We start from the raw sequence: 12,637 nt of genomic DNA, 5'->3' as shown, positions 1-12,637 counted from the left end.
TTTGTTGTTGATTTTTTTGATTGTATTACAGCACTGTCTTTTTGGGTAGGCGTCTATTAGCATGGCACATCTTGACGTGGCAATATTTGCCCACTGTTCTTTGCAAAAGCGCTCCAAATCTGTAAGGACATCTGTGCTCAGCCCTCTTCAGATCACCGCACAGATGTTCAATTGGATTCAGGTCTGGGCTGGGCCATTCCAAAACGTTAATCTTCTTCTGGTGAAGCCATGCTTTTGTGGATTTGGATGTGTGCTTTGGGTCGTGGTCGTGCTGAAAGGTGAAATTCCTCTTCATCTTCAGCTTTTTAACGGATGCCTGAAGGTTTTGTGCCAAAATTGCCTGGTATTTGGAACTGTTCATAATTCCCTCCACCCTGACTAAGTTCCCACTGAAGAAAAAAAGCCCCAAAGCATGATGCTGCCACCACCATGCCTCACTGTGGGCATGGTGTTCTTTGGGTGATGTGCAGTGTTGTTTTTGCGCCAAACATACCTTTTGGAATTATGGCCAAAAAATTCAACCTTGTTTTCATCAGACCACAACACATTTTCCCTAGTGCTTTTGGGGGACTTGATGTTTGTCTTTGCAAACTTCAGCCAGGCTTGGATGTTTTACTTTGTAAGAAAAGGTTTCCGTCTTGCCACCCTACCCCATAGCCCATTCATATGAAGAATACGGGAGAATGTTGTCACATGTAGCACACAGCCAGTACTTGCCAGAAATCCCTGCAGTTTAATGTTTAATGTTGCTGTAGGCCTCTTGGAAGCCTCCCTGACCAGTTTTCTTCTCGTCCTTTTATCAATTTTGGAGGGACGTCCAGTTCTTGGTAATGTCTCTGTTGTGCCATATTTTCTCCACTTGATGATGACTGTCTTAACTGTGTTCCATGATATATCTAAGGCTTTGGAAATTATTTTGTACCTTTCTCCTGACTGATATCTTTCAACAATGAGATCCCTCTAATGCTTTGGGAGCACTCTGCAGACCATGGCTTTTGCTCTGAGATGCAACTAAGAAAATGTCAGGCAAATCCTACTCGAACAGCTGAACTTTATTTGTGATTAATCAGAGTCACTTTAAATGATGGCAGGTGTGTAATTACCTCTATTTATCATGAGTTTGAATGTGATTGGTTAATTCTGAACACAGCCACATCCCCAGTTATAAGAGGGTGTGCACACTTATGCAACCAGGTTATTGTAAGGTTTTTATTTTTCATTTTTCCCCTCAAAGATTTCAATTGAATTGTTCACATTAAAAGTGGAAAAAGTTCTGACATGATTTATTATTGTCTCATTCTTTTACATCACAAAAACCAGGCATTTTCACAGGGGTGTGTAGACTTTTTATATCCATTGTAGCTTGCACAATCCCCACAAGGAGCACATTTGGAATCTTTTATTTTAATTAATAAAATTTATAATGTTTGTATAAATTCTTAGGTATTTCAATAACATTTGGATGAATCACATACATGTATTATTACTACTATAAAATAGCTGACATGTTATATATGTTGTTGAACTACAGAAAATGTAGTTTTTAATTTTATATAAGGGGCCCTGGGGGAAAAGACGTAGGAACTCTCTGAGCTAATGTTCTTATGGGAATAATGTCCGTGTTGCCTGTAACAGCTGAATCTGTCACCTTATGTTGTGCTATCCCTATTGTTGCAACACTCCAGTAACTTTCAACAAATTCCCTGTTTTTCCTGAAATTAAGGCTGGAGACTGGAGCGTTTGAGAGGGCAGGAGAGGGCCATGCAAAACTTTATTAAAATGCAGAGTTATGTTGCGTGCGAGTAAGCAATCAAAGATCACCTTAGCTTCCGACCCTTAATGCACTGGGTGACAATAGCAGGTCATGCGTGGTACCACATGCGTGTTTGCTAGCTTGTTGGCACTCACATAAAGATGGCTAAACATGGTTATCATGAGTATAACTTTGATCCACTAGACCCAGGCCACGCTCGGCCACTCTCATTTGAGTGTGAACAAGCTAGCAAGCGAAGGAGATGATTGTTGAAGGAGAGAATGGAACCGTCCCCAATCAACATCATCAGTTTTTAGTTCCTCTATAATCACATTGTCAAGGTCTTGTCATGGACTGTCAACGCCACCAATGTCGTCAAGAGAGCGTAACAGCGGCTCTACTCTCCACGGTGACTAAAGAGGTTTGGCATGCCACCCTGGGTCCTCTCCAAATTTTACTGTTGCGCCATCGAGCGCTTCTTGACTGGCTGAACCATACCCCGGTACCACATGTGGGTTTGCCAGGCCCTAAAGTGGGTGGTTAAAGGGATAGTTTGTTGAAAAATCATATTTGGATGAATTTCCTCTGTCCTTGGATTGTCTGAAGGCCCAAGGTGCCATAATCCACATAAAGTCATTGTTTACTTCACTCCCAGCCTGGAATTACAAACATTTATTAATTTAAACCATGCGACCGCTATAGAAATTTGGGCCCAGGACATCAAGCCTAGCTGATTGGGAATGAACCAGACTCCAGCAAAACTATTGGCTTAAAGGCAAACAGGAGGTGAAGGGAAACAGGGGGAGAGGCATTTGAATGCATGGCCGAAACAGAAAAAGGGATACTTTAAGCTCTTAACCACTCTTGCTTTGTCAGTGGTGACAGTGTTCATTATCAAATGTTGAGGCTGTCAGCAGCTGACAGGATCAGATTTGATTTTCCAGTCTTCCAGAACTTTTATGCGGTTAGCAAATTGTTGTTACACACGCGATTGCTCTCATTGACAATATTCAAACTGTTTGAGCTATACATAAGTTATGTATCATTGAATTGGCCCATTCAGCAATTTTTAGCTTGCTGTGGAAGGAGCTCAGTGTACATTCTTATATCTCTTACAAACACAGGTAAATACTGCTGAAGTAGTCCACTCTCAAACATCTTGAATTTTATATGGGGAAAAAGGTGTCAACTTCCTGACTACAAGAATAAATTATACATGTTATGATTCATGATCATTTTAAGCCATGTGTACTGTCAAAATAATAAATGTCCTCCTTAATTTTTGGGGCAAATCTGTGATGAGCTCCAAACTCTTTTATTAAATATTCGTTTGACATGATCTGTCCTCCTCATTAACAATAATAATTTCATAAATGTGATACCTTCCTTGTGTTATTTTCCCCAAGAGAATGTGTCCGTAAATTGGCGGTAAGCCATTGGAAATTGTTGTCAACTCTACGCGGCATTATTGACAAAGGAGCAACTAGTGTTTAATTGACACTCCACATAAAATGTAGTTGAGCAAAGAATTACAGCAACCAAAGTATGGTTGCTGTAATTCTTCAACAGCAAAGGTGTTGTTCAACATCAGTCCATTCAACATAACACATTAATGCTTGATGCTTGGCAATGTGGGTGGATTGACTTCCTGCCAGTGTCACTGTCTAAACCCCAAGGTTTTACACTGCGTTGTTATTGTTCTGGGGGAGTTGGGGTCAGTTCTCCTTCTCCATTTTCAATCGTTGTTAATCTAAGGAATGCGCTCTCAAACTTTTCCTTGTCTCCAGCTCTGTCTGAATTTAGGAGGACATGAGGTCTTGGATCACACCTTAGGAGTACCAGGCTTGAAAGATGTGTAGCTGTCCCTGTAGCTGTCCCAACCTCCTGGTTGTGTTGCAGATCAAGGCAACACCTGACGATTCAAGCCGCCACTCCACTGACCATTCCCACTGACAATTCCCACAGATTGTCCCTGTCTTTGTCCATCTGGCCATGCTTCTGACCTGGATTATGTTTTACAGGCTCTAGACATACACCATTTGCATTTATTAATTACTACAATTTTTATTCTTAAAACATTCACCAGCCACAGCCAAAAGAGGTATGGTCACCTCCTCAGCCTTGTTCTTCTCTAGGTTCCTCCTACGTTTCGTACGCTTCAACACTGTTGTTGTTTGCTCCTTGGGGTTTCAGGCTGGGTGTTTTGTAAAATCACTTTGTGACAACTGCTGATGTAATAAGGTCTTTATAAATACATTTGATTGATTGTTTAAGGTATTATAGTCTACACACATAACACTGGCTCAGTAATTTGTGACATATGAGATAAATTAATTAAGTCCATTTAAATAAATGTTTTATATATTGATGCTTATTAACCTTTTACTGACCTTTGTCATTCCTGGGATTCCATACATGAGGTAGCAGACTTTTAGCGTGTAATCAGTGAGATGCTCACATAATATTAACACCAGGGGAACTACAATATTTACTCAGGAAATACCATCACTTGGTATTTACCTGTTTAAAGTGATTGAACTCAATTAAATTGGATTCACTTGCAGTTCATTGACTTTTATAAAGAGATTAGTAAGTACAGCAGTTAGTATATGAAGCAGAACAAATTATTAGCTGGTGCACTCAATTACACATTATAAAACAGGTTTTTTAAATCCTGACAGGACATGCCTTGTTCCAAGGAGTACATTGTTGGCTATCAGGCAAATAAATAAATGTTAATACATGGCTCTGGGCAGAGCAACATCAAAATGTATGCCTGCTAACAGTTTCATTGGAATGATCAATCCATAAGAATTTCACCGAAGCTTTCTTCACTATCTGAATTATATATTGTATTTATCCACACACATTATTTCTACATGCTTCTAAGCTAGCATTTAGTTTGGTACAGTAGGGGTTAATGTAAGACTAGCTTTCTGCCTGTCTGACTTCAGATGATTTGTTTTACTTTCCAGGTGTGTGGGATAGGGTGGAGAGACCAATTGTCACAGTAATAAATGCCGAAGGTAAAATGTGTTGAGCATTAAAGCGAGGCCTCAGGGTATTGGCACTGCCGACGCTGAAAGATGATATATAAATGGTTGTCTGACATGTCTTGCTGCCGTCCTGCAGCCATAAGAAAGAAAATAACATATATTATATAGACTTGCTGGTGAAATTCGCTCTGGATATGAGTTTCCTAAGGACTAATGGACTAATGTGTGAGTAGAGAGAGAGATATATAACTTTCTTATGAGTCCAGTGTATAAATTATTGTGTTTTAAAATAATGAAATATGATTTCTGTTAGATGATATCCCCCACCAAATCTATGAACATCAAAGTTTGTGCACATGCTCTGTTCTACTTCCTGTAGTAAGCAGCACAGTGCCTGAACTGAAAGGCCGATTAGCTAGGATAAACAGGTGTGATACCCAGAAAAGCAGGCACAACATGAGAACACAAAAGAGCTATATGGATAGTGGGTCAGTGTTAGACGGCTATAACAACATACAAAATCTCAGTCTAACATCTGAATGGATTTTTGCTGCAAGCAGATTTTTTGACTAAGGCCCACACCATGGCAAAGAGAAAGGAATAGAAAAACAAAGGATATAAACGACCCACTGTGGATTGTGAGTAGCTGGGGCAACTGGATCAGGCTGAAACCTTATGGAATGTACCCATATTACATTGTAATACAACATTTCAAAGGACCTTTTAATTGCTCACTTCAGTAAGTAAACAAAATGTCAATTGTACGATCTTGACTTTAACATTAACACTCTTTGTATAAATAAATAGCAAACAATAAAATATAACTTATTATATTCCTTTAATGTGAAAAAAGTACTTTAATGCAAATAATAACATACCTGACATATAACAAATAACCCTCCCAAAAAATCTGTAGATACAAATAATATACAATATTTCCGTTAATATACAATTGTAGATTGGGATTCAATCTGGCAAACCTTTCGGTTGCAGTTTGACTCCATAACTGCTGGCTAGGCTAACTGCTGACTGCTGCCTCCTGAAAACAAAACAACCAAGAAGCTTATACGTTAGTGTAACATTTGATATTTGAATCTGATTGGATGATTTACACGGTGACACACCATATCACCACGGCTATCAACCTCAACCCTCTACATGATGATGCATACAGCAGAGGGTTTTATCAGATTTCCCTCGCTCCAGCGTCTCTTCATCTGGAAGTCTTTGGGACAGATAGCATTGTATCCCACAGCCTCCACTGCCTTTCTCTTCTGGATACGGTGCAGTAAGATCCTATAGGTGCCTGTCACAGGGCTCCTCAGGTCCTGACCGGCGTTGTTCACTAAGTGGCTCTCTGTAATGCCCAGGTCCTCCAGGGCTGTCTTCACACTCAGCTCGTCAGACCCCAGTACCCGTGAAGGCTCGGCCAGGAGGGCTGGGGTCAGACGGGTGGAGGGGTAAACCTGGGGATATTCAACACCTTTAAGCCAAGCGGAGGTCATAATATGGGTCAGGCTGAGACGGTCCGCAGGCACAGGCCTCAAGATTCCCTGGATGACGCGGTGGCAGGGTTCCGACACGTAGGCTGGGATGGTGTAGGAGCCCAGCAGGATGCAAGCCTTCAGCTTACTGAGGTTGGCAGCGTTGAAAGGCAGCATGGCGGTGGTCATGAAGTACAGTAATACACCCAGGGCCCAAATGTCAGCTGACTGACCCAGGTAGCCCTTGTCCTTGAAGAGCTCCGGGGCAGCGTACGGAGGGGAGCCGCAGAAGGTGGTGAGGAAGTTGCCGGGTCGCAAGCAGGTGCTGAAGCCGAAGTCGCCCACCTTGATGCAGTAGGCCGTTGTGCAGAACACATTCTCAGCCTTTAGGTCCCTGTGCACTATATTGTTGTCGTGCTGGAAGACGACAAAAACAAGGAACATTAAGAAAGGTTATTTTGCACGCAGTCCTTTGACTTGTTGCTATAGGAACTCGCCATTGGTGTGTCAAAGGAAGTCACTCTATTCACTATGTATTACATTACTTTGACTAGCGGCCTATGGTCAGACCTTGGTAGAACACTGCTGTATGTGGGATCAGTCCTGTATCTACTTGTGTCTTGCTAAGTGAAGATAGGCAGACAGGCAGGGATCTTGGTTTCATAAAATATTTCCTTTAGCAATGGTTGGTTTGCTAGCTTGAATAGCTGGTTTGCTGGCTAGCTAATATTAGCTAACATTTTTAACCCAATTGGTTTCATTGAAAACATTCTTGTCTTGTAGTTTCATTTCCTGATATCAAAGTGATTTAGGATCCTGGCTAATATCCAAGCTACACAAACTTAAATAGAGTGGTGATAAGTAACTAGGTACATTTCCATTGAGTCTCAGTCCATGATAAATTGACGTTAGTGAAACACAAGAGTAGAATGACAATTTGTGAAAGGCATTCCTTTGTATCAAAACAGTGATTGACCCTGAGTTTCAATTCTTGAAGGAAAATGGAATGATACAGCAAAACAAAGCTAAACTTTGGGAAGGCAAGAGACACAGGAAGAATAATGGAGCCAAGACTTTTAAATCAAGCTCAAACCTACATAAATCAGAGGAAACTAAAGGGACCACTTAGCCAATACAATGGTTTTGTTCGGTGGTAACTGCTTCTATATGTTATAGGTTAGATATTATGGGAATTTGTACTTTAGAGACAGGGTTAGGGTTAGTGTGAAGTATACAACCTACACATGTAATAAAACGTGTTTATCATTTTATTAAATCTTGCAGAGGTGTCCAGAGAAGGCTGTTGGCACAGGGGGTTGTCCATCCCAGATTGACGGCCTCTTAAATTTGTTTATTTTTCATTGTTTATCATGTGAGTGTTTTGTATTTATTCAAGTCAGCAAAGAGCAAAATATTCTTGGGCAGAGGTCGGGATTGCAGCGACTCATGACCCCATTATTTGTGGAGTTCTAAATATGGCCTTGTACGGAATAGGCAGCATCTGTATTTGACTGCTTAAGACAGGTACGCACCATGTGTTGAACTGCTGCCAGTATCTGGGCAAAGATGAGTTTACTCTCCAGGTCCGAGAGTCTCCCCCTGGTGGCAATGCGAGAGAACAGGTCTCCTCCGCCAGCATACTCCATCACCAGGTACAGGCGTTTAAACGTCTCAATCACCTCATACAGATACACTATGTTCGGGTGAGACAGCCTTTCCATGCAGCCTATTTCTGAGGCAAACAACGTGTGGGATCTCTTGTCCAGTTTGACTTTATCTAGTATCTTAACTGCCACTCTCTCTGGGTGAGAGAATCACAGAGAGATGGAGAGAGAGATGGGAGGGAGAAAGTGACAGACAGACATTCAGATAAGGTTATCATGTTTATAAATGGGATTTCAATAAGCTCTTTTGTTTCTCTTAATCTCTTCAGCTTTTCTGAAGCTGGCTGTTGTCCTCAATCCTTAAACTAGGCATGGAGTAAAAGACATGTGCAACAGGCTCAATCTACAGTGATTAGCGATAGTTTGATGAGATTATTGCCATTGTTTTCTCACATGTTGGATTAACCTGAATAGGTCCCTCTTCCAAGACTTACTGTGCAGAATGGCAACAAGGAAACATTAGCAAGGTAAGGTGGAAGGCTTTACAGTATCTCACGAAAGTTAGTACACCCCTCACATTTTTACAAATATTTGATTATATCTGTTCATGTGACAACACTGAAGAAATGACACTTTGCTGCAATGTAAAGTAGTGAGTGTACAGCTTCTATAACAATGTATATTTGCTGTCCCCTCAAAATGACTCAACAGACAGCCATTAATGTCTAAACTCAACAAAATTGAGTACACCCCTAAGTGAACATTTTCAAATTGGGCCCAAAGTGTCAATATTTTGTGTGGCCACTATTACTTACCAGCACTGCCTTAACCATCCTGGGCATGGAGTTCACCAGAGCTTCACAGGTTGCCACTGGAGTCTTCTTCCACTCCTCCATGAAGACATCACGGAGCTGGTGGATGTTAGAGACCTTGCGCTCCTCCACCTTCCATTTGAGGATGCCCCACAGATGCTCAATAGGGTTTAGGTTGGCCATTCCATCACCTTTACCCTCAGCTTCTTTAGCAAGGCAGTGGTCGTCTTGAAGGTGTGTTTGGGGTCGTTATCATGTTGGAATACTGACCTGCAGCCCAGTCTCCGAAGAGAGGGGATCATGCTCTGCTTCAGTATGTCACAGTACATGCTGGCATTCATGGTTCCCTCAATGAACTGTAGCTCCCCAGTGCCGGCAGCACTCATGTAGCCCCAGTCCATGACACTCCCACCACCATGCTTGACTGTAGGCAAGACACACTTGTCTTTGTTATCCTCACCTGATTGCCGCCAAACACACTTGAGACCATCTGAACCAAATAAGTTTATCTTGGTCTCATCAGACCACAGTACACGGTTCCAGTAATCCATGTCTTTAGTCTCCTTGTCTTCAGCAAACTGTTTGTGGGCTTTCTTGTGCATCATCTTTAGAAGAGGCTTCCTTCTGGGACGACAGCCATGCAGACCAATTTGATGCAGTGTGCAGTGTATGGTCTGAGCACTGACAGGCTGATCCCCCACCCCTTCAACCTCTGCAGCAATGCTGGCAGCACTCATACGTCTATTTCCCAAAGACAACCTCTGGATATGACGCTGAGCAGGTGCACTCAACTTCTTTGGTCGATCATGGCGAGGCTTGTTCTGAGTGGAACCTGTCCAGTCAAACCGCGGTATGGTCTTAGCGACCGTGCTGCAGCTCAGTTTCAGGGTCTTGGCAACCTTCTTATAGCCTAGGCCATCTTTATGTAGAGCAACTGTAAAGGTCCCAGCCTGAGGGGACCGTCCCGCTTCATGTTTTCTGTTTGTCCTTGACTTGTCTTGTCCATGTATGGTCTTTCCTGTTCTTGTTTCAGTTAATCAGTATATTATTTTCACCTGTGTTTAGCCCCCACCTGTTTCTGTTCTCCTCGTTAGTCTGTGTATTTAGTTCTGCCATTTTCTCCCTGTCGGTCATTGTGCACGTCTGCGTGTCATGTTTTATGTGCTTCTGAACTCCTGAACCTCTGAGTTTCTTGTAGTGCCCGGCACTCCGTTTTGCTTTCTATGCTTTTGTGTTCATTAAAAAGAAACGCCTCGAGATTCTGCACCTGCCTCCGTCTCCCTCTATGAAACGTGACAGCAACAATTCTTTTTTTCAGATCCTAAGAGAGTTCTTTGCCATGAGGTGCCAGTGACCATTATGAGGGATTGTGAGAGCGATAACACCAAATGTAACACACCTGCTCCCCATTCACACCTGAGACCTTGTAACACTAACGAGTCACATGACACCGGGGAGGGAAAATGGCTAATTGGGCCCAATTAGGCCATTTTCACTTAGAGGTGTAGTCACTTTTGAGGGGACAGCAAATTTACACTGTTATACAAGCTGTACACTCACTACTTTACATTGTAGCAAAGTGTCATTTCTTCAGTGTTGTCACATGAAAAGATATAATCAAATATTAGCAAAAATGTGAGGCCTGACAGCCTGGTAGAGTCCACATGAGAAAGAGTTGTTAAGTTCTACAGTAGTCTGTGAAGGTATCAGTCTAAGAACTGCTAGTGAAGTAATGACCCCCCAGGGAGGGAAAATGCTGGAGAAACCATAAACTCACAAAGCACTTGATTGATAAGTTACCATATTACATGTATAGGCATTGTTCCAAGACAGACATGAGATAAGTTGTCAAAATGCTGTGTATTCGTAGTACAGATTTTGTTTTAGAGATTTCATGTTAGAGGGCTATACTGTCACCTTTGGTCAAGTCATGGATGCCCAGTTTGACCTGGGAGAAGTTTCCAAAGCCGATCTCCCCTTTCAGCTCGTAGAAGGATATCCTTCTTCCAAATGTCAGATCATTCATAATTTTTTCAGTGTGTGCCAGGTTGTAGACCGCTTTCTCAAACACACTGTGTCTCATCGGCTTCTCCTGCTCAACCTCCTCCACCTCCTCTCCACCAGACCTCAGCTGGTTCTCTTCAATGTTCTTCTTGATGATCTCCTCCTTTAATCTGTCCTTCTGGTCTCCACACCTCAGAGCTATGGTGTGCTGAGCATTGTCCCCTAGGAGCCAAGACATAGGAACAACGAGAACATAAACGTTGTTACATGATAACAAAGTCTATTTAGAATGTATCTATGGATGTAACTTTGGCAAAAAGTCACTGAATAGTCAGGGCTAAGCACTGGAACATCAAGTTTCCTGTTCCCTCTATAGACTATTTGGTCAAAATTATTGTGGAATTCCCATATCTATTATAAACATTACTGGTACAGTGAGTTTCAGCATCAGCGTATCATAACATTGCTCAGTGAGATTTAAAAAGACTAGAGTTTATAAGGTAATTTGACATCAACCACTAAGACTGTGATGGTGCTGAGACACTGTTAAGGTTGAACAAAAAGAGAAAACATGTAAATGCATTTATATTAATAAGTAAATAAATAAAAGGTGTATATCAAGTCTTTACTTACATATCTCGTTCTCTTTAGTGGCTGTCCTGTTACTCCTCACAGCTCTGATGCTTTTTCTCTGGTTCTGAAACATATCTGATGGATTATGTGTGCTGCCCCAGAAGGTAAGACACAGTACCTAGACGTTCCTAACACTCAGAGACTAACCTAATTGTAGTAGTAGTTATTTCTCTTATTGTTGTTTTACTTAGTCAATGTTGGTCCTGGGGGATTTGGGAAATCCTCTTCACACACAGGTGGAATGCAACGGGAGACAATTTACATGGATTAATCAATAACATATTTTACGCAAGTGTCTCTTAGTTAGATGACCAAGCTTTGGTGGATAAAAATGGACGAACTCTCCGCCAGTGAACCTAGTTATTCTCTCCCTCTCTCTCTCACACGCTCTCTCACTCTCTGTGAGCTGGTCTGTCCTGTCAGGTAGTGCTGTCAGCAAGACAGTGCCTTTCTGCTATGTCAAGACCCATAATCCCCTCTGTGTCTGGCTCCTCCCACTGAGGCAGAGCATTCTACAAAGGGTATTTAACCCCTAGACTGGACCCGTCCCCTGACTGTCTGACCAAGCCATGATCCAGCCACAGAGATCCATGGGTGAGATTCTTTCGGCTTGGGTTTAAAGGCTGTGCGACATCCATAGGGCCATTCATTTTTACTAATCTGGTCAAATTATCTGTGAATATTCTGTGAATTTCTTCCTTTAATCCTGTGTTAGAAATAACCACAGGCCCTTGTGGGATGGCAGCTCTGCTCCCTTAGAGTAGCCTACATACAACTTCAACATACAGCTGGTCAGGATAAAACCTGAAAGTCTTCAGTGGCCGGACCCAGGACTGTCACTGAGACACTTGGGCTGTATGAATCATAGGTGCGGCCCGACAGGTTTTGTGACAAGGTCACTTTGGCAGATGGCAGGCAGGTCATCACAAACCGCTGACCCAGATATGATGAGAACATTCTTTGACAGGCAGGACCAGAGCTGTTAGCCTGCTGTCCACTGGTCTACATGTGCATCCTCTATATTACTCATGACAGGCTGTATGAATCATCAACTGTCCTGGTATAAGGTATGAAAACACGTGAGGCTCTCCTCAGGTCACTGGACAGGTATAGGGTGAATTGGCTCCTTCAGGCCAAAGTCAGGTGTGTATGTCCAGTTTACAATCAAATGGATGTACTGTTGGAGGTACTGGAAGTGCTTGAAAACCATAAGGTACTAAGAGAGAACCGGCAAACACGTGATAAGGACAGGCAACTAGGTAACGGAGTGGGTCAGAGCTGTCAGGGACTCTGCTGGCGTACATTCAACCTCTGACGGACGGGGTGGCCCATTAAATTGGCCTAGAGGTGA

At 42.3% G+C, this 12,637-nt stretch overlaps 1 protein-coding gene across 1 annotated transcript; it reads right to left on the bottom strand.

Moving 5' to 3' along the window:
- Positions 1 to 5,570: 5,570 nt before the first annotated feature.
- On the bottom strand, positions 5,571 to 11,799 carry LOC105022449 (serine/threonine-protein kinase NIM1). The gene is made up of 4 exons (XM_010890877.5): positions 11,287 to 11,799; positions 10,567 to 10,875; positions 7,766 to 8,034; positions 5,571 to 6,650 (listed from the first exon to the last, which is right to left on the bottom strand). Exons 1-4 carry the CDS (start codon positions 11,357 to 11,359, stop codon positions 5,904 to 5,906), a joined length of 1,398 nt encoding a protein of 465 aa, XP_010889179.3. The 5' UTR covers positions 11,360 to 11,799; the 3' UTR covers positions 5,571 to 5,903.
- Between the last annotated feature and the right edge of the window lie 838 nt (positions 11,800 to 12,637).

This window comes from Esox lucius, chromosome 3, assembly GCF_011004845.1.
Source record: "Esox lucius isolate fEsoLuc1 chromosome 3, fEsoLuc1.pri, whole genome shotgun sequence".
NCBI lineage: Eukaryota > Metazoa > Chordata > Actinopteri > Esociformes > Esocidae > Esox > Esox lucius.
The sequence above is the reverse complement of the archived record's forward strand: the minus strand, read 5'-3'. Positions and strand labels throughout refer to the sequence as shown.

Excerpts from the sequence above, each read along its gene's own strand:
- LOC105022449 (XM_010890877.5), bottom strand. The coding sequence starts at position 11,359 with ATGTTTCAGAACCAGAGAAAAAGCATCAGAGCTGTGAGGAGTAACAGG. Across the intron at positions 8,035-10,566 it reads CATCCATGACTTGACCAAAG|AGAGAGTGGCAGTTAAGATA; the intron begins GTGACAGTATAG and ends TCTCTCACCCAG. Across the intron at positions 6,651-7,765 it reads TGGCAGCAGTTCAACACATG|CACGACAACAATATAGTGCA; the intron begins GTGCGTACCTGT and ends GTCGTCTTCCAG.